At 55.3% G+C, this 21,015-nt stretch overlaps 2 protein-coding genes across 3 annotated transcripts in view; one reads left to right on the top strand and one right to left on the bottom strand.

The window, feature by feature from the left end:
* ASB2 (ankyrin repeat and SOCS box containing 2) overlaps nt 1-15,830 on the top strand; it is a 41,396-nt gene extending 25,566 nt beyond the window's left edge. The window contains exons 6-10 of one of the 2 annotated variants that reach the window (XM_037831995.1): nt 43-288; nt 2,868-3,039; nt 10,685-11,249; nt 12,247-12,396; nt 15,135-15,830. In XM_037831995.1, coding sequence (XP_037687923.1) covers nt 43-288; nt 2,868-3,039; nt 10,685-11,249; nt 12,247-12,396; nt 15,135-15,203 — 1,202 coding nt within the window. In that variant the 3' untranslated portion in view covers nt 15,204-15,830. Of the gene's footprint in view, nt 1-42; nt 289-2,867; nt 3,040-10,684; nt 11,250-12,246; nt 12,401-15,134 lie in introns of both variants that reach the window. The other variant, XM_037831994.1, reaches the window with a different exon arrangement.
* Nucleotides 15,831-18,656: 2,826 nt separating this feature from the next.
* On the bottom strand, nt 18,657-20,943 carry FAM181A (family with sequence similarity 181 member A). The gene is made up of 2 exons (XM_037835249.1): nt 20,790-20,943; nt 18,657-20,044 (listed from the first exon to the last, which is right to left on the bottom strand). The coding sequence occupies exon 2, from the start codon at nt 19,987-19,989 to the stop codon at nt 19,084-19,086; it is 906 nt and encodes a 301-aa protein (XP_037691177.1). The 5' UTR covers nt 19,990-20,044; nt 20,790-20,943; the 3' UTR covers nt 18,657-19,083.
* Nucleotides 20,944-21,015: the final 72 nt, after the last annotated feature.

Genomic DNA, 21,015 nt, shown 5'->3' on the forward strand with positions numbered 1-21,015 from the left:
ACACAAAGCCCTGCTGACCATCTTGCTTCTCCCTCGATGCAGCCTGCGAGCGCAAGAACGTGGAGGCGGTGAGGATTCTGGTGCAATACAATGCAGACACCAACCATCGCTGCAACCGAGGCTGGACAGCTCTGCACGAGTCTGTCTCTCGCAATGACCTGGAGGTCATGGAGATCCTGGTGAGCGGAGGCGCCAAGGTGGAATCCAAGAACGCCTACGGCATCACTCCTTTGTTCGTGGCTGCCCAGAGTGGGCAGCTGGATGCTCTGAGGTTCCTGGCCAAGCATGGTGAGTGGCTGAGGGTCCCTAAGTCATGGAGGGCCTGATGGACACAGCTCTAAGGGAAGGCAGGTTTAGGTATCATCTTGTGGGCATATTCTGACCAAGTGATGGTATCTCCCTGGAATGCTGTGTTGAGAAGGATTCTGAGGCTGCGTCTAGGCTCAGTGGGAAAGATGCTGAGATCCATTAGTGATGTCTGCAATTAGGCCCAAGCACAGGGAGAGATAGCCCATTAGGCCCAAGCACAGGGAGTGATGGCCCAAGTGCCAAGTGTTTGCCGTCTCTACTCTAACCCAATGTCCTTGTTTTACAAGTGAGGAATTTGATGCTCAGAAAGGGGAAGTGACTTATCAAAGGTCATATGGCAAATTAGTAGAACTAGCCAGACTCATGGTCTCTTGGTATCCCCAACCACTTCTCTTTCCATTACATCTCATTTCAGTTCCTTCTGGCCTCCAGACATTTAAATCACCCCTCATTTTGTAGGAGATGAAACCAAGAGCCAGGATTCGAAAGTGATTTGCCCAGGGTCACACAGCAAATTAATGGCAGAGCTGGAAATTGAACCCAGATCTTTGGAGTTTTTGCCTGTGAAATATCTTTATGCACTTAACCAGGGAAGAGAAAATAATATTGCCTGCATTAGAATGTCCCAGTAGCAGGAGACCTTGAGACAATGGCAGATGCTCTTTTGGTTAATGAGCTTTATATCTTGGTCTCCCCCAAGGACCCTTCTGATTTCTTTACTCTCTCCATGGGAAGGAACCCTCCCTCTCTAGCAGCATGGAGGCCAGAGGTCACCTAGGCCTTGGGGTGGAACTGGAATCATTTCTTGGGGTCCTGCTGTGTGCCAGACATTGTGCTAAGCATGAACACAGATCAGGTAGAGGGAGTCTCCCCCCACAATCTTATGATGTATACACTATTCTCGTGCCATTTTAAAGATGAGGAGACTGAGGTTCAGAGAGGTTAAACGATCGGCAGGAGGTCTCACATCATCACAGAGCTTGGATTCTGACCTGTGTCCATCTGACTCCCAAACAGCAGGCTTTCTCCTTGCCACCGCGCCACGGCAGGTCACAGGGCTGTGCCCCCTAAACATCCACTTACTCAGCAAGTGCCCGAGGAGTTGGGAAAACAGATCCAAGGCACTGCCTTGCAGCCAGGGACAAGTCTGGCCTGAGCCGCTGGAGAGCACAGGGGTGCAGGCAGGGTCCTGGGAGCCCAGGCAAGCAGGTGGGGTGCAGGGCAGGGCGCTCAGTGAGAGAGGAACAGCCAGCTAACTCTGAACATCTGCCCAGGTCCCCTGCTGACCCTAAGTCAGAGGCTCAACCCTCTGCAGGCTGAGACCATTTTGAAATCCAAATATTTCTCTTGTGTGGAGTGGGCAGCTTTGCTGGCTGGGGCCAGGTCTTCCAGGAGGCATGACTTTGAGAGCTCGGAGAGTGCTGGAGCTGCTCACCTACTCTCTCTGGGGCAAGGGCAGAGCCGCCTCCCGGGCCCGTCCTCCACCCTGGAGAACCGGCTTTCACCCTTACACCGAGTGGCTTCTTGTGCCCAGCACTGAGCAGGAAGTTGACTCATGTTATTTTCTAACAGTAACCCCAGGAGGTAGATGAGAAAACTGAGGTTCCCTGAGGTCACGCAGCTTGTAAGCGGTAAAACTAAAACTCAAACCGGTTCTTTCCACTAGACCAGAAACAGTCCTGTCACTGAAAATAAAAAGAATTACCACAAAGCCTGAGATAAGCAGAACACTCAAGGGGAGAGGAACTGTGGTGAACAGATGCTTTTGATTTCACCCCTTACTGACAGTTCACTGCAGTCTCAGTTCCATTTCCTTCCAGAAGAAGGGGGATGGACAAACAGGCTGCTCCTCTTTTTGCAGAGAAACCTGTGGGTACAGCAGTTACCTCCGCCTCACCAGGAGACGGAGAAGGTGTAGGAGGTTGGGCTGAGGCAGACAGACACCAGGCTTGACTCCTCGTCCCTCAGCTTAGCTAGAGAGTTTCATCTGGAGGAGACAGGAAGCAGTTCCTCCTATTTCTTGATATGGAAGGCAAAGAGGAGCAAATCCCAAAGAATGCAGTTAGTGGGGTTTTCCTCTGTTAGGGGGCTCTGTGCCATCCTAGAGCCATGAGGGCGTCACTCTGTGCAGGGCCCAGACCCCCTTACATGGAGTGAGGGTTAAGAGCACAGCCTCCACCATCGGACCATCTGCCATAGCCTCTGCCATCAGACCATCTGGGTTCGGGTTTTGGCTCTTCGCTTTAGAAGCTGGGGGGTCAGGGAGGTTGCTTAGGTTCTCCCAGGGTCAGCAGTACTGATCTCACAGGGTGAGGCTGTGGGTTCGCAGACGTGACACGTGTAAAGTACCATGCCCCGCAGGTCCCAGGGCTGCAGCATCACCAGCACCTCCTGGCTGTGTTTAGCCCCTAAGGGGCTTCTGCTCAGGCTGGCAGACCCCCGGGCCTCAGTGCTGTGGAAGGGAGCCAGGGGTCCGCTGGGTGGGCTCCTCCCCTGTAAGGGCTGTTGTGGGAACGGGTGGCGATGCGCGGTGTGTCCATCCTCTTCTCCCCCGCCAGGCGCCGACATCAACACGCAGGCCAGCGACAGCGCGTCTGCCCTCTACGAGGCCTGCAAGAACGGGCACGAGGAGGTCGTGGCGTTCCTGCTGTCACAGGGCGCCGATGCCAACAAGACCAACAAGGACGGCTTGCTCCCGCTGCACATCGCCTCCAAGAGGGGCAACTACAGGTCAGCGGGCCCCGCTGCCACGCCCTGCGCATCTCCCCGGGACCCGTGCTCAGGGGGCGCCTGCCCCCTCCAAACATCCCACCCACAGGATTATGCCCTGGAAGGCCCTGGAGAGCTCAGGCGGAGGACACCTTTTGGGTGGAAAAGAGGAAAACCTCTTAGCAGTTAGCAAGCAGGAAGTGAACACCTGCGGCAGCGATCATAAATAGCAAATGTCCAGGCGGCACTACTTTGCATCATAAAATGATTCAGTCCTTCCAACAACTCCATGAGGTAGGTATTGTTTTTATCTCCATTTTTCAGATGAGGTAGCCAAGCCACAGAGAGGTTGAGCGCTTTGCCCAAGGTCACACAGCTTGTCAGTGGCAGGGTCTTACCTGCTCGAAACGTCAGGTCCACAGGAATTCCACTTGGGGACCAGATGTGAATATGGACTAGTGGATATTTCTGGGGGGGTGGAGGAGGGAGGTGAAAAGACAACCTCTCGTGCAATCAGCAAGCAGGTAGTAAAGGCCTCCAGGAATAGGACTAGTGATGGCAGCTAGCATTTACTGAGCATTTGCCCCATATGCTGGGTACTTCGAGTGAGAAGAGAGAAGCATAAGTTCTCAAGAAAGAAGGTGGAGGGAGGGAAGGCACACAAACACACTCACACACACACATGCAGTCATGATGGATTCTGTGACAGTCTGAGTTCAGAGAGTCCAGCATGGGCTGGGGACAGAGGTGTGCTGGGGCTGCTCATACCAGCTCACGCAGGTTGATTGTGCTCATCTCTTCCCAACTCCATGTCCAGTGACCTCCCCTTGGTGGTTTGGGGGTGGCGGTGGTGGACTATTTATAACATGGAAACGAGCAAATGCTACAGATCAGGGCTGTCGCCCCCGGAGAGACAGCTGTTAAACATGACGAGCACACTGCTGGCTGGAGGCTCAGGGAAGTCTCCCGGGGAGGTGGGACTCGAGCTGTCCTCGAAGGATGGACAGGGCTTGGTGATTTCCAAAATGCAGCTGATCTGTGTCTCATCCAGGGCTTGCTACAGTGTTGTAGGCAGGCAGGTGAGTTTTATTCCATTCTGCAGGATAGGAAACTGAGGCCAAGACCAAGGCTCAAGGCGGTCAGCAGGCCTGCCCACAACAAGCTGATGCCAGGGCTAGGACTCAAGCATAAGGGGTCGGGCTCTTTATAATCCATCAGTGTTTCCCAAACTTTGACCCTTCATCGCCTGTCTTCCTGATGTGAGACACCTATACTCTCATTGCTTAGTGTTTTCCTTTAAATTAATTTTTTCACTTAAAAGGAATTTATTTTTACAAGGAAACATTTATCACACTATTAGATTGTTAGAACTACCAATTTACAGTTTATATATTAAAAAAACTTCTGCCCAAGTTCTACCTCAAATCCCATCTCCTGTAACATGCCCCTCCCCCACCTGCCCCAGTACACGAGGCAGAGAGAAGAGCAAGAAAAACAGATTGGGTGTGTTGGGGGGTGTTTGTGTCTTTGCCAAGGTAGAAGGGAAATGGGGGTGAGAGCAGTGTTCCAGAGAATGAAATGAAGATGCAAGGTGCAGAGCTGACCCTCAGAGTCCCAGGCCCTTCCCTGCAGGCTGCCGGCACAAATGACAACCAAGCACTCCCTCCTCACCCTGCCCCCCCAGTACAGTCCCAGAGGAACCTGGCCTTCCTAGACAACGTGCACATTATGGTATGGACATTATGCAAGTTCGTACTGTGGACTGTGAGGCAGGCAGATCTGGGTTTCAATTCCTGCAGAGGCCATTGGGCAAGTTGCTTAACCTCTCTGACCCTCGGTATCCTCTTCTGTAAAATGGGGGATATTTACACCTGCTTCTCAGTGAAATGGATAAATGTGGATATATCATGGATGCAAAGCACCTAGCAGAGTGCCTGGCACACAGTAGGTGCTCAGTAGTCTGCTCTCACCCTCTCTTACATGGTACATTTCATCTTTTCTCAGTTAAGCTGATGGAGGGAAGAAAGCAACACAAATCAGGCAGACTGGCAATGGGCAAGGTGGTGCCTTTCTCCTTGGCTCTCTAAAATGTCCAGCATAAGTCGGAATTGAGCGAAACGGTTTACCTCGGGCTGGGCCCCAAAGAGACCTACGAGTGAGAGAGGGGGAAGGGGCAGGATCTTTGACACCTCCAGACTTACTGGCTCTTGTGCTTGTCTGCACAGCCGAGTCACTCCAGGCTATTTTAAAAAATGCCACATCCTAGAACCAAGGAAGCAGAATCTTCAGGAAAGAAGGAGCCCAAGACTCAATCTTTGAAAAGCTCCCTGAGCAAACAAAATATAGACCATCCACAGCTTCAGGGAACCACTGACCAATCCAGTGCCCTCATTTTGCCAAGGAGAGAGCTGGCTTGCCCGGGAGTGGCAGAGCTGGGACCGGCACTGGGCATCCTTCTTTCACACCCAGATGCCTTCAAGTGTGACCCTAGCGGGAGGAGGGGTAGAAGGAGCTCTGAGCATCCTCAAGGAGCCCAGGTTCTTTCTGGAATGATCTATATGCAGGGTTTACAGTCCCTGCTTTGGATTCATGCTGACACTCAAAGTGATTTCCCTGCTTATTCCAGCCCATTTCCGTTTCCAGCCCCCATTTCCCTCCATCCCCCAGGGCTGAGGGGGGCAGGAGGCTTTGGGGGGGGCCACCCAACAAAGGGTTAAAGCTTGGTTTCCAGCAGGCTTCTGCCCCACACCGGGGCCCATGGCCAGGCAAATCCTCAGGCGCTTCATTTCCCCCTTGGGCATTTGGAGCCGTTTGTCTTCTCCACAGTTACCTCCCATAGGCTGCTCGAGGATTTGATGTGACATTCTATGGGCATTCCACCCTCAGGCACCTGCCCAAACACTCTGCCCGTCCGTAGCAGGGAAAGCAGCGCCAAGGGCTGGCAGCTGGCCTCAGTGTTCACCAGACGGTGCCTTCTCTTCGGGACACTGAACAGGATGGGTGCAGCATCTGGACATTGCTGAGAAAGGAGCCCCTAGCATTCCAAAGTCTCAGTCACCTCCAGGGTGCACTTTGTCCCATTTTTCATTTACAGTTTAGCAGATGCACCTTATGAAATTAAAAGATTAACACCAAAGATACAGTTATTAAGAAATTGCTTCAGCTAGACAGGAGCAGGATTCCTTTAAATGTCTCAGGAGTCCTTTAAAGTGAATTTGAATTAACACTCAGACTAGAAGGTTCTCAAACTTGGCCGCACACTGGAACCCTTGGGAGCTTTAAAGCCCCCCTATCTCCTGATGCCTCGGCTATCCTCAGAGATTCTAATGAAACTGGCCTGGGGTGCTGCTGGGGTCTCACGGTTTTTAAAAGCTCCCCACATGGTTCTCCTGTGGGGGGAGAACCACCGCCCTAGAGCCTGTTTGGGGACAGACCTAAAACATAGTCTTGCATTGTGGGCCTCATTTCTGATCCCCTTGTTTTTAAATATTCTCTCTCTTCTGCTTCTGATTTATATTACATTTGTTATGTTTTATCTATCTTTGCCAGGCTTTTAAAATTCTTTCTGGAATAAGGTGGAATAGAGATTATTTAATACATTAAGTTAAAATGCAGTTTATAAATTGCATTCACAATCAGGTTAGTATTCCCATTTACTAAAAGGGAAACTGAAGCTCAGACCTGAAGGCATCATGGAAAATAAGCAGGGACAGTTCCAGGGCTCAGAACCCTCTACCCACCCCCACTGAATGGTCTTTCCAGTGTAGGAAGCTGGTTTACTTTGTGTGTCCTTTGAAGGAAAATAGATGTGCCTCAAAATCTCCAAGTGCAGTGTGTCAATCACCTGCATAGACTCCTTTCCCCTCCTCAGACCTGCTGAATCAGGCTCTGGGTGGTAGAGCCCAGGAATCTGCACTTCAATGCTCCCCCTGAATGATCCTGAGTTGCACGGTGCTTGAGAACTGGCAGCTACAACTTTAGCAAACTCCCTTCTCTCTCTGAAGGCCCAATGACTCCTGACACATGTGATAAGTCCAGCAGGGTGCATGGACCTGCCCTTCCAGCACCTTCCTTCATGGCTGAGCCCGAGATAACATGCCAACACCTTCTGGAAAAGCTACAGACTTTCCCCCAGAAGGCACCCTTTGTGGGCAGGGGCCCCCTAATGCCCTTGGAAATGCCCTTAGGCAGATTCTCCACTGGTGGGGCCTTTTCTAGATCCTGCATAAGCATCACAAGGGCCCAGAGGATACTGCAACCCCCACACACACCCACACACCCACACCGCGTGGCTCAGTGGCTTTGGCAGCAAGATCGTCTGTGGACAGCTGGTTCCCACGTGAAAGTCAAGTCCATGGTCATATTTATCTTGAACACTGACAAAGGTCATGCCACCATAACCCCACAAGTCTGTTAGAATGCCTCAGTGGGGGCACCCAGGGACAGGGGGCTGCAACCGCCATGGTGGTCAGATGCCAACAGACATCGTTTATTGAGCACCTACAATATACAGAGCAATTCAAAGTGTGAGGCCTCATTTTACCCTCAAAAGCAAGCTCAGTGAAACATACCATTAAGTTAAGCTTTGTGATCTGGGCATAGTGATCGCACCTTGCAGGGCTGTTAAGAGGATTAAATGAGATAAAGGACTGAGCTCATGGGGTTATTTCCAGAAATAAATGAGTTAGACATGCCTAGCACATAATAAATGCTCAGCAATGATATTTTTATTGTGGCTATTATTTAGGAAGGTAAATTGCTTACAACAAATCCTACGGGCACAATAAAGGGTGCTATTATTACTATTATCATCATCATCACTATTATTGTGATTAATTACCCTTCTGTTACAGACAAAGCAGGTATGGTTCAGAGAGGTTAAGTGACATGCCTGAGGTTGCCCAGCACCGAGAGGCAGGTCCAGCTGACCCTGAGCCCCCTGTTTCCCACCACCCCATGCTGACCCCACACTGCCAAGGGCAGCCCACTTTGGTGCCTGGCTCTCTGCTCTATTGCCTGCAGGACTGAGGTTCAGACAGGATATCAGATCTGGGGACGGGGAATGTGACGGGGCTACAGCCTTGAGGAAACTGGAATCCTAGGCGGGGAGCAGGACATAAGGCAAGGAGAAGGGGCTTCAGCCCCTGGTGCATCCCAGCTACAGGGTTCAGCTACCAGCTTCCAAGTTATGAGGCCTGGGGTCTACCCCATCGTGCCTGCCAAGCTGCTGCACAGGACCTGCTTGGACCGGCCCTGACCTGGGTCTGCTCTGGGCTCAGGGCCTGGATGAATAAAGCTGAGTTGGCATGTGGGACACTTGCACTGGGCGGGGAGAGAAGGGAAGGACAGGGAACCTGACCTTGGAGACAAATGGGGTTCTCCTGGGCAGTGGTCAGCTTTGTTCCTCTTCAAAAAGTGCAATTTCAGCAATAAAGCTCTGTGATCCCAGTACCTGCCTGTGGGAGAAATGGGAAGCCCCAGCTTGCTTCATGGGCCACCCCCTCATAAAATGGGCTGGGGGAGAGGAGTGATGAAGTGTGGCGCTGCCAGCATGGCCATCCTGGAGAGGCTGGCAAACCATGTTCTGCCCTGGCCTTGCCATCCATCTCCTGTCCAACCTCCCTCCTGTCCCCATCCCATGCCTGAGCCTCAGTTTCACTATCTGTAAAATGGGAGAGCTGGACACACTGATCTCCAGACCTTGTCCAGCATTACGCATTTGCTTCCAAGAGTTTGAAAGCCCTTTCTGAATGGCAAAGTGCTTCAGAAGCACACGCAGTAAAATGATTTCACTGCGTCAATAAGATGGTGCTTCTGGGACCCTGGGCAGCATCTGGTCAAGTTCCCACATCTCTGCCACTTTCCCTGGGCTGGGCTGGGAACTGCTGGGGCCCAGCTGTGACCCGGCAGAGATTCCAGCCCCAGCTGGCCAGCGGCCCCGGGCAGCCCCGCTCACTGTTCTTTCCCATGCTCAGCCTGTTCCGGCTGTCACGGAGCATTTGTCGGCGATGGCCGCCGTCCAGGGTGAGGCCCCAGCCCTGCCTTTGAGCAGCACCTCTGCAGAGTGAGGTCAGGCCTCCTGCGCCTGCACAAATAAAAATTAGGAGGCAATTAGCCCCCCTGGGTTTGCGAATTTCCTTTTGAGGTTTTAGAGGCAGATTTCAGCCAAACGCAGTCACTAATGATAATAACACTTTCCACTGAGACCCTAGCAGGAGGTCCCTGGCATCGATTTCCAGGAAACGGGGGAAGCCGCCCTCCAGGAGGTGGAGAGGCCTGGGAATGGGGACAAGGCCTAGCAACACCTGCTTCTCTTGCCAGCTTCATCCACTTGGAGAGCCAGACTGGGTTTTGAGGTCACCTGTCAACACGGATCAGACAGATTAGGATCTGGAATCATGTTGGTGGCAGGAGTTTGTTCTTGCAGACAGCAGGGGGTGCAGGGAAGATAGCAAAGGCAAGGGGTTAAGAACCCTGGAGTTGAGCCCCAGAGCTGTGTTATGACCTCTGAGCAGCCACAGCCCTGCAAGAAGTAGGAAGTGGTTAAGAGGGTGACCTCCGGGCTCAGGCTGCCCGGGTTCAAATCCCATCTGCAGCGCTTACAGGCTCTGACTCCTTGGGCAAGTCACATACCCTCTCTGGGCTTCTGTTTCCTCCTCTGTAAACTGAAGATAATACCTACCTCATTTGGGATACTGGGGGGATTTAATCATTAAATATGTAAAGTGCGGAAGGCAGGAGGGAGCAGAGCCAGGGATTGCAGGGAGCTCTGGCCTCAGCAGCGGGTGACCAACCCCCTCCAGGCCAAAGCCAGGGCAGAGGGGCTGGGAGAGGCTGGAGGTAGCTGTCAGGAGAGGAGGCCACTGACACCCACAGGAGAGGAGAGCAGGGGGCTTCGTGGTCACAGATGCTGACGGGGCCTTGGGGAGAAGTGGCGCCAGACAGGTTTGCCCCTCCTGTCCCAGAGGGCCTGGAAGCTCCACCAGTGCCCCGCGTCAGCACGACAGGGGTGTAGGACAACTCAGCCCCGGAGTCAAAGGTTCGACTCCTGGCTCACCCCTCTTGACCACACACATGGCCTTGGGCAAGTTCTATAACCTTTCTGAACCTTGATTTTTCTCACATCTGCAAAATGGGAATAATGATACATGCTTTATGATTGCTGTAAAGATTAAACCAGGTGTTTGTAAAGCCTTTGGATGGCTCCTGACTGCCTGCGCTGCTCTCCCAGGCAGGGCAGGGTCTAGCTCCAAACTTCACCGTAGACTCCACTGCCTGCTGCAAGGAGTAGCTTGGACGTTCACCGGGCTTTGGGGCTTTCCAGATAATTGATCTGGGAATCGGCAACCCCTTAGCCTGAAATCAGGTCAGTGGGAGATTCTTGAAACCGTCCCACTTGGCTGAGGTTTATAAGAACCCATATTTTGGAGGCCAAGGGCTTGGGTTTGAATCCCAGCTCCACCCCCTTACTGGCTCTGTGACCTTCGTTAGGTGTCGAACCTCTCTGAGCCTCAGTTTCCTTCCCCCTAACGTGGGGAGAGTAACAAAGCCCCTCCCCAGTGGGGTAACTGTGAGCCTGGGCGACCCCGCAGCGCCCCCTGCTGGCCGGGCCAGCCGCGCCGTGCGGGCCGCCGGGTGATGCGCGCATGCCCCGCCCCGCCCACAGGATCGTTCAGCTGCTGCTGCCGGTGACGAGCCGCACGCGCGTGCGCCGTAGCGGCATCAGCCCGCTGCACCTGGCGGCCGAGCGCAACAACGACGAGGTGCTGGAGGCGCTGCTGGGCGCGCGCTTCGACGTGAACGCGCCGCTGGCGCCCGAGCGCGCGCGCCTCTACGAGGACCGCCGGACCTCGGCGCTCTACTTCGCGGTGGTCAACAACAACGTGTACGCCACCGAGCTGCTGCTGATGGCCGGCGCCGACCCCAACCGCGACATCATCAGCCCGCTGCTCGTGGCCATCCGCCACGGCTGCCTGCGCACCATGCAGCTGCTGCTGGACCACGGAGCCAACATCGACGCCTACATCGCCACGCACCCCACCGCCTTCCCCGCCACCATCATGTTCGCCATGAAGTGCCTCTCGCTGCTCAAGTTCCTCATGGACCTCGGCTGCGACGGCGAGCCCTGCTTCTCGTGTCTGTACGGCAACGGCCCGCACCCGCCAGTCCCGCAGCGCGCCAGTCGGTTCCACGACGAGCCCGCCACAGACAAAGCGCCCGGCGCGGTCCAGGTAGGCGGGCGCCTGGCGTTAGCGCACCTTGGAGAAGCATGAACGGGTGGTTAGCGCGCTTAGGAGGCAATGCAGACTAGTGGTTAACACGTTTAGAGGCAGACTAGTGGTTAACGTGCTTTGGAGGCGGTGTAGACTGATTAGTGGTTAACGCTTTTTGGAGGGAGTGTGGACTGCATCTCCGGGCAGTGGAGCCTGGTGGTTAACACACCTTGGAGGCGGTGTAGACTAGTGGTCCATGTGCTTTGAGGTGGGGGAACGTGATGCTTTGAAGGCAGTATAGACTAGTGATTTCACACTTTGGAGGCAGCATAGTCCAGTAATCAGCATGCTTTGGAGGGAGAACTTAGTGTTCACATGAACAATTAAATCCGTTCTTGGGGAATTTAAGGAACCAACAGTGGAGCAAGGGATTGGGCAGGAACTCTGCAAAATCGAGAGGCCCATCACCCCCAGCACACCTACACCTTGAATGCGATGATAAATGACCAGGATTGGGAAAAGAGGTGGGGGCAAGTTGGTATAAGGTCAGGTGAGGTGCCCTGGGAGGGTCAGAAAGTCAGTGACCAGCCCCCAGGACCTGTCCATGGTGCTGACTTCAAATCCAGGACTTAGAATGAAAAGGAAGTTAGAGACGTCCTTCTCTTGAAAAAATTATACAATTAAAAAATTATGTGTGCAAAGAAGTTAGTGTTCACATTACCTTAATGCTCATGACAATCCCTTGAAATTGGTATTCATGTACCCATTTTGTAGACAAGGAGGCTGAGACTCAGAGTTAATGTGACTTGCTAAGTTGCCTGTCTCTTTTGGCAGCAGAGGTCAGTGTTGATTAGAGAGGGGGATGGATTTGGGGATCTAGATCTTAACGTGGATGTGCCCAGTGAATGCCTGTTGACACGTCTACTACCCTCCCTGGTCCCAGACTCCCCACCTGTAGGGTGAGATCACTGCCCTTGGCCCTGGGCACCTAGCACTGGGGTGTGCTCTCTTTCAGTTCTGCGAGATCCTCTCTGCCCCAGAGGTGAGCCGCTGGGCTGGGCCCATCATCGACATCCTCCTGGACTATGTGGGCAACGTACAGCTGTGCTCGCGGCTGAAGGAGCACATCGAGAGCTTCGAGGACTGGGCTGTCATCAAGGAGAAGGCAGGTAGGGGCCATTGTGCTGCTGCTGGTGGGCCACCCCTGCCTGCCTTAGGAGCCCAGCCTTAGCCTGCTGCTGGCGGGCCACCCCTGCCTGCGTTAAGAGTTCCAGCCTCAGACCATGGCTGTTTTGATGTGTGATGTGTTCCTGCTACCAGCCAGGCTCTGTGCTAAGTGTGTCACCGAGCATGTCTCGCTTGCTCCTGGTTTTATAACAAAGAGCATAACAGCATAAGCAGAAGGATTATGTCACCCAGGCCAAGGCCACACAGCTAGTTAGCGACAGTAATCTGGGATTTAAGCCCAAGTTTGACCAAACTCAAAATCCATGCTCTTTCTACTAAGTCTTTCTAAGAGTTTTAAACAGTGCCTGCTCTCTGAGGGATATCAGAACCTTTAGAATAAGTTGCCCATGTTTGTGGGCCACCAGGAGGCAGTGTGGCAGGGTGGAGGAAAGGGCATCTCAAACCATGAAGTGCAAACAAAGCACAGGGGCATCTGGTTAAAAATGCAGATTCTGACTCAGTAGGTCTAAGGTGGGGCCTGAGAATATGCTCCCAGATGTTGCCAAGGCTGCTGGTTGTGGACCACACTTGGACAGCACTGGTCTAGGAGAAAGGGCCCCCGAGCTGTAAAGCCAGCCTTGCCAGGGACCTGCTGTGTGACTGTGGGCATGTCCCCACCCCTCTCTGGGCCTCGGCACCCCCATCAGAATAGTGAGGAGTTTGGGCAGGTTCTGTGTCCAGCTCCCATCCTGCTTTGCCAATCTGTGGTTTGGTCATAAGGTCTTGGTCTAGCAAAATGTCTCAGCCCTGGGATGTGCACAGGTGCGAGTGCCTGGCAGGTGTTCATTGTTGTCAGGGCAGCCCAGCTAAGTCGGGACAAGAGATGAGAAGCCATCATGGGCATTATGGAGCTTGGTCAGGAGGGGAGGTGTCAGAAGCAGTCCAACTGGGGGCCACAGTGGGAAGTAAGCACCTGCCCAGAGGAGGTCCAGCTGCCCCGGGGCTGTCTCTGGCTCCGAGGGGCACAGTTCTCTCTGGCAAGTGGTTTTCACTGATGTAGCACAGAGGCTGACAGGCAGCAAGTTATTATCCCATTGCTGTTGCTCTCCCCAGGCAAAACCTGTGCCCCAGGCCTGTCTGCTGTCCAGGTGCCCCACCTTGCAAGGCCCTGATTCTTACTCCCCCAGACCCTCCTTGATCCCCACAACCCAAACCTACTGTAGGATTTTTCATTTGATAAAGTTACTGGAGCTGGCAGGGAAGGGGTTGGGGCAGCCTTCACTGGGAGCATGGCTCTAGATACATTAGTTCAAACATTGAACAAATGAATAATCAGTTGCTGTCACCACAACCCTTGGCCACTAGAGGGTGGAGTGGTCCGTGCCAGATGTGTCACCCACCTCCCACTGTCCTCTCCTCCTGCCCGCCCTAGAGGAGGGTAATTCCTTACAACTAACCAGTGTCCTGGGGAAAGATGTGTAGAATCTGTTAACATGCTGTAAATATCTGTTAACAAGTAGAACAAATAGTTCTTAATCAATACCTGTTTGGGTTACCTTAAACTCTCCCTCATCATCCCAGACAGAAGAGCAGACAGAGGCTCTGAGATCTGTATGATGAGCCAAGGATCATGTGGAGATTCCGTAGCTAGCCAGGATACCACCCCAGCCCAGAGGCCTTTCACCTTCCTCCCCATGAGCTCAGTTTTAGCTCAGCAGAGAAAGGTGCTGAGCTCCCCAGAGAGGAGGCTCTGTCCGACGTGAGATCAGGGGGCAGAGGAAGTGTCAGAAACACAATAATGGGGGCACAGCTCCAGCCTGGAGTTTCAAGACCCTGAGTGAAGGCAAGTGTCCGTGTCCCCCTGGACACCTAGGTAGACAGCACTTCAGCCACCTGAGCCCACCGCCCGCCTCCCACACTCCAGGTGGCCCGTTCTTCCCTAGGCCCCCTGTGACTTTCTTGGCTTTGCACTCATCATCGCCCTGCTTTGAATGGTATTGCCTCCCTCCTTCCCCCGACACATTCAGCTCAGATGGCACCACCTGACCGGCGGCGCCAGGAGCCCCTGGGTGGGCATCTCGGCTTCTCTAGCCTGAGCCCAGGGCCAGGCACAGGGATGGGGCTTGGCATGTGTTTGTTGGATGAATGCGTGAATGAATGAATGGATGGCATTCTTTGATTTAACAAACACCTTCTCTGTGCCAGGCCCTGTGGCCAGGGCTGAAATAATTCACCCCATTTCTAGGCACATCAGTCCCTGCTCCTACGCCCCACCGTGGCTGAGAAAACTCTACTAGATGAGGCATAGCCTCTGAGGAAGGCAGCCAAGTCAGATTCTGGGACCCCCCTGGAGCTTTCCAGTCTCTTCCCCCACACTCTAGCCTCTGACCTTTGTCCAGAAACCCAGAACTGAATTGCCTGCTCTGACCCTTCTGCTAAGACTATGTTTGGGAACACAAGAGAGGACCAGGCAGGCACTAGACAAGGAGCTGGGAGATGAGAGCACTGGGTGCTAAGCCTCGGTTTCCTCACCTGTAAAGCAGGATTTGGGACCTGCTCCATCTACTTCCTCAGGTTGTGGGGATCAAATGGCAGGGGCTAGAGTTGTAGAGCCTGAGGGGAGTCTGGGCACCCCTCTCATATCTACCCAGCCCCATATTCTGCGGGGTCCTGGATGCAAACCCTTTGCCGGCTGCAAACAACAAATCTGCATCTCTCTTTCCCTCCTTTTTCCAGAACCTCCAAGACCTCTGGCTCACCTTTGCCGGCTGCAGGTTCGAAAGGCCATTGGGAAGTATCGGATAAAACTCCTAGACATGTTGCCACTCCCGGGCAGGCTGATCAGATACCTGAAGTACGAGAACACCCAGTAGGTGAGCCACGCAGAAGAAGGAGTGGCTCCTCAGTCTGTTTTCACTGTGCCTCAGGACAATGGTGTGCCCAAATCCAAAGGTGCCGGTGACAGCGCACGGCCACAGGCTGCCTCCCTCTCGGCCGGGAAGATGCTGTGATCTCTGGGCGCAGAATCTCTGGGCAGAACTTTGCTGAGAGCTGAGGACAGAACATGGCAAGTAGGAGAACAATCGTGTGGTCAAACCAATGAGTAGATCCCAGACTTCTCTGCCATTGGGAATGGCAGAAACCTCCATTCCTGGGGCCGGGAGAGGCCAGCTGAGGCAGTGCTGGGGAAGGCGGGGGGCCAGCCGAGATTCCAGGCCCCAACTCTGGGCTGCGGATGAAGGACTTTTAACAGGGCTGGGCCTGCCTTTCCCAGGCAACCTCGCTGCATGGTTTTCCTGGCACCTCCTTCCCCTTTGCTCTGTGAAACCCTCCACTTGACTTCTTAGCTTTCTACCTGAAGACATGGCCTGGGCAGGGAGACCTTCAGGCACAGAGAGCTTTGCTGAGTACAATAAATGCACAGGTGTCCTGCCCGGCTGAGTCTGTTTCGCTAGAACATCCCTCAAAGGCCTGAGGCCCTCAGCTCAGCTCCTGGCGCGAGTGGGGGTGGGGCAGGGAATACAGAGCCCAGAATGTATCACCTTTGGGCTTCTGGAAGACCCAAGGGGGTGTCTCTGTCAGTCATCAGAGAGCCCTGAGGGCTACGGAGGGGTTCATGGTTTTCCTTTTCTGGTTTGGTCGCTGTGGAAACAGGAGCCTCATCACAAACAGGGTCATGGCACCCACAGTGTCCTGGCACCTGGGTTTGCCTCTCCCAGTTCCCTGGCACTCCGTCTTCATGTTCTGCTCACCCCTGTTTTGCTGCAAAAGCTTGAGACACTAGTGAGAAAGATCCTTCTAGACGCTGGATACTGTGAGCTCCGTGCCGCTCCGTCAACCCTTGCCGAGGTGCTAAACTCAAGTGTGTGGAGCTCTCGCCCATCTGCTGCTTCCTGGGGTCCTCACCATGGCAGAGAACAGAGGGCAGGTGAGGACGCTGAGGTCCAGCCATGTTGCCCAGCCCTCTGCCACCGTCCCTCTGAGAGCTGGGGCATCCTGTTTCCGTGGAAATCACAGAGACTAGTCAGCATTCTCTCTGCAAGTGTAATTTACACCTCCTGAGTCCGGGTCCCTTGCAGTGTCACCAAAACAGGCTGCCTTGCTGCCAGCCTTTGTGGGCTCTAGAGGCAGGTGGAGCCTTGGGTGAGGTCAGATGGAGTTTCCATGGATGTGGCCTCTCTCCGTGAGCTTGGCCTGCAGAAGGGTGAGCTGCTGGGCTGGGGGAGCCCTGGGTCCAGGCCCACCTCTGTCACCAGCTTGCTCATCTGGGGACTCAGTTTCCTTGTCTGTAGAGGAAGATGTGGTGCTTGTGGCCCTGGTGGACTTCCCTGCTGTCCCACAAGGAATTTCTGTGGAAGCAGTTAGTCCCAGTGCCTGTGCCCACCAGGAAAGCGGCCACCAAGCAGCACTTTCCAGCTACGGGTCAGAGGGGGCTCAGCCATGACAGGCCCACTCCCTCATGGTACAGGTGGAAGGACAGGCCCAGAGAGGGGAAGGGACTTGCCCGGGCACACACAGCAAGCCCTGGGGGTCCCACCCAGCAGTGGTGGGCCTCATCCCCATGCTCCTTGCTGCAGACCAGGCACAGGCTGCAGGACCCTGAAGAAATCCCAAAGGGAACCTGCATCCTCCCCCACCGGTGAGGTTCACCCGTGACAGCCCAGGGGGAAGGTACCACGTCAGGTTGGGCTTGTGGTTAGGGGAAAACCCCAATTGGAAAAAGCCTTTGCTGACCCAGCATCTCAGAGGAAGAGCAGTTTAAAATCTCAGATGACTGCTCATCAGAAATGACAAGAAGGGTGGGCAGAAGGGGGTAGCCTGGGAGCCTTTTGGGGTGTATGCGGGGCCTGGGTGGGTATCAGGCAGACTCTTGTAAACCTGTGGCATTTCTCCAATCATGTACATCCCCTAATGGGCAGGGACCACAATCACTTCCCAACTGAGAAATCCAGGTGCTGGTCAGAAGGAAGGAGCCCCCTGGAGACGAGACTGAAGAGTAGAAGGGGTGTGGGCAAGGGGCTCCAGCCCCTGCGCTCTTTGCGGACCCCATCCTTGGGCCCGGGATGCTCTGGTGCCACATTTGGGCTCCTTGAATATTGATGTGTATCCAGACCCGCTGGGAGGAGCCACCGATCGGGCCCCTCCCGGCCACGTGCCCAACCGTCCTTGGGATTCGCAGGGCCCCGCCCCCTCCACCACACAACCCAGCAGCTGGAGGGTTAACGCCCAGCTGGGGCCTCTGGGGCCTGCTCCATCTGGCCGGTTCTGAGTGGGCTTTGCTCAGCTGTGCCTGCTACATCCTTGACCCTCACCCCTGCCACGACCACTTCACGGCCACCCACCTCTGCAGAACATCCCCGTCCCCACCTTACCGAGCCCCTGTAAGGGTTTTCAGCTCACGGGTGTCTCTGCAGCGTCACAAAACTCTTATAAAATCCTGAAAGTCGGGCAGTGCGGCAATCCTACTCAGTGAGCAGGAGCATGTTTTGACCCAGAGGTGGGAATCTGAGATTGTGGATGGCTGGTGAGTTCCTGGGGTGGCTCTGGGTTTTGTTTTGAACCAACACCATTCACCCTTTGATTAGGGGAGTTTGAGTAGCTGCAGCTGGCACTGTGGCGGCTTTTTTTTTTTTTTTTTTTTAACTAAACTGCTCCTAGATGCATGTGGTTTCTTTCCACTTGCTTCCATGTGGGGGAACTGCGCCATAGGGTCGTGTGCTTCTGATTGGTAATGTCTTAGTAAAGGCTTCTACTTCCAGACAAATACTCATGGCTTTTCAGTTCATGGACAAAATACGTCGACAAGGGGCCTGATTTCCCTCTGCCCAGGGGTCTGGCACCTCCCCCCAGGTACAGAGTCTGTGCTGAGGCCATGATCGGAGCTGTGGGGCACTGCAGAGAGGACTCTTCTCATCCCATCCCTCATCCTCCAGGCAGAGCTGGCACTGGGTCCAGGTATCAGTGTCCACATCCTTCAGAGAAGTTTGGAACCCCTGGCTTCTGACTTGGAGAACCCGAACATCCTCCCTGGAGGCTCCTTCCCACTTCCCCACCCTCCTTCCTCTGCATTGAGCCCTGGGCTCCTGCACGTGTTCCCAGACAACTCAGACACCTCAGGAGCACTACCAGTCTGCCCCCCCCCAAACAGCTGCCCATGCAGGCAGCCCCCAGCCTGGGCACAGCCAGCATTGCACTAGGCCCGGGGACCATTCAATTCCAAGACACCCGAGATGTGCAAACTGCAAAAGAAATGTCTTTATTCTTTTAAACTTTTTATTATTTACAGAGAACAAAAATAAACTGAGATTGGGCTTACACAGTGGGTGGCAGATGAATAGATGGGTAACTCTGGCTTCTGGGGTGTCTGAAGGCAAGGGCCAAGTCCCACCGTCCCATGGTGTGCTGTGGGGACGGTGGCATTAGCTGGTAGACTCTGGCCTGGTTGGGGAGGGGGCCAAACGAGCCCAGCCCCACAGCTCCCAAGGCTGCCAGAGGAGCCCCTGCCTGGATCTTGCCCTCACCCCCTCCCACACAATGGGAAGGGCTGTTTGGAAGGCCCAAGAGGCCACACCACTGCCCAGTTGAAAGGCCCACCGTCCTTGCCCACCTCCTCACAAGGAGAGCCCCCCAGGGCGTCCCAGCTCTCCTACAAACAGAGGTGGGGGCCAAGACCCTCCGGGCCAGGTTAGAGGTAGCCAAAGACATTGAAGATGGGTGGGGGCATGGCCGGCTTGGTGGGGATGGGCTTCAGAACTACTGGTCTGTACACTTTCTGCCCAGGGTCGCCCACATCCTTGCAGAAATGGGCCAGCTCCCCAGGGGAGGCCGGGCTTTTCCGCCACAGCCCCAGACTGGGGACGGAGCCATGGGGGAGGGCCCCCGGAGGGCCCGGGTAGATGGGCTGTCCATGGTACTGGAAGGGGCAGCAGCTCCAGGCATTGACGCGGCCCACCAGGGAGACCCCTGGCATTTTGAGGGGCTCCTTCTCTGCCAGTACCCGCGGGGAAGCCGGCACCGGGGTAGTCTCGGGCCCCAAGGGCCCCAAGCCCTTGCAATTTTTCTTACCCTCATAGGGAGTTCCCTCCCTGGGGCCCAGCCCCCCCTCCAGCCCCATGGGGTAGCTGTGGGTGGGCCGTGGCTCCTCCCAGAAAGAAGCTGGCAGTTGTCTTTTCCTCATGGGCACCTGGCCAGCTCTGGCAGCTTCTGGATCCTGCCCGGGTAGGGGCTGCTGCTTAGAGAGACATTCTTCCCCGTCGGGGTTCCCCAGAGCCTTCTCCTTGCAGCCCCCACCCCCGCCGGGGCTGGGCGCAAGGCCGTCGAGGGGCAGCCTGCCGGCCCGGTCCTCAGGTCCCCTCTTCAGATGGGGCTCAGCTGCTCTGCCGGGGAGGCCGCGCGGGAGCCGCGAGTACTTCTGGGAGAAGCGTTTGAGCTGCTTCTGCAGGTACTTGCGGTGGTCCACGGAGCGGCGGCAGGGTGCAGACTTGTCCAGGGCCGCCTTGATGTCGCTGGACGCCAGGTTCACGAAGTTCAGCAGCATCTTCACGTCGCTGTCGGAGGCCATCACCAGCGGCCACCGCACAGGGCTTTCCATGAAGGGGCTGGGCTCTGCTGGTGACCGGCAGCTCCAGGGAGGGCACAGAGCTGGCCTGGGGGACACAAGGAGCCGCTGGAGTCTCTGTGAGCTACCCACACCCAGCCCTCCCCAGACGTCACGTGGCTGCAGAAGGCAGCCCCAATCCCAGCACCCCACAGCCACAAGCAGAGTCCCGGAGTCAGGTTGCCAAGCATTTCCTGAGCATGGGATGGGCCAGGTGTGGACAGAGCCTCATTTGATCGTCTTGGGTCTATTGCCCTCTACTTGCAAATGAGGCTCAGAGAGGTCAGGCAACTTGCCCAAGGTAACCCAGCTCCAAAGTGGTGCTGCTGGGGCCAGAACCCTAACCCCTGTGCTCCCAGCCTGCTGTGTCACCCACGATGCCACGCTGCCAACGCGGACACCTTGCCAGCAAGGTTTTTACTTTATGAACCGAGGCAACTGCTCCACTTTAAAGCAAGACCAAGCCCCCCCTTCTCCTCAGCAGTGGCCTCCTCCTCCAACCACCCCGCCCCCAGCCCCACCAGCAGCAAGCCCCCCGCCCCGTCCCAATGCTCCACCCCCAGCTCTCACGCAGGACCAGGCAGGAAGGACCCCTCTCTGGCACTCAAGTCAAGCCCTGCCTCGCAGGCTGATCGCAGGCTGTGGGCAGCGGGGACTCCCCCGCGGGAGCATCTGCACCGATTTCATGCCTCCCCGGCCGCCACCCGCCGCACCCCGCCCCTCCCCCGCGCCCCAGCCCACCCCACGCCCCCCACCCAGCTGGGCCAGAGCCGGCCGCTCCCCGCCACACTGACCGGAGGTGCGGGTCCCGGGCCCCACCAAAGTGGCCCGGCAGGTCACCCGCCCAGACCTGGGACAGGCCCCGGCGCGGTGGCCGAGCTCCGTCCGGCTGGAAGCGGTGGTGCAGCCCTGAGTGGGCTGAATGGAGGACAGCTCCCTGGAGCTGGGGGGCCCCTCAGGCCAATCAGGAGCGCCTCTCCAGATACAAAGCATCCCAATCAGGCGGCGGCGCCCCGTTCC

Source organism: Choloepus didactylus, chromosome 4, assembly GCF_015220235.1.
Source record: "Choloepus didactylus isolate mChoDid1 chromosome 4, mChoDid1.pri, whole genome shotgun sequence".
NCBI lineage: Eukaryota > Metazoa > Chordata > Mammalia > Pilosa > Megalonychidae > Choloepus > Choloepus didactylus.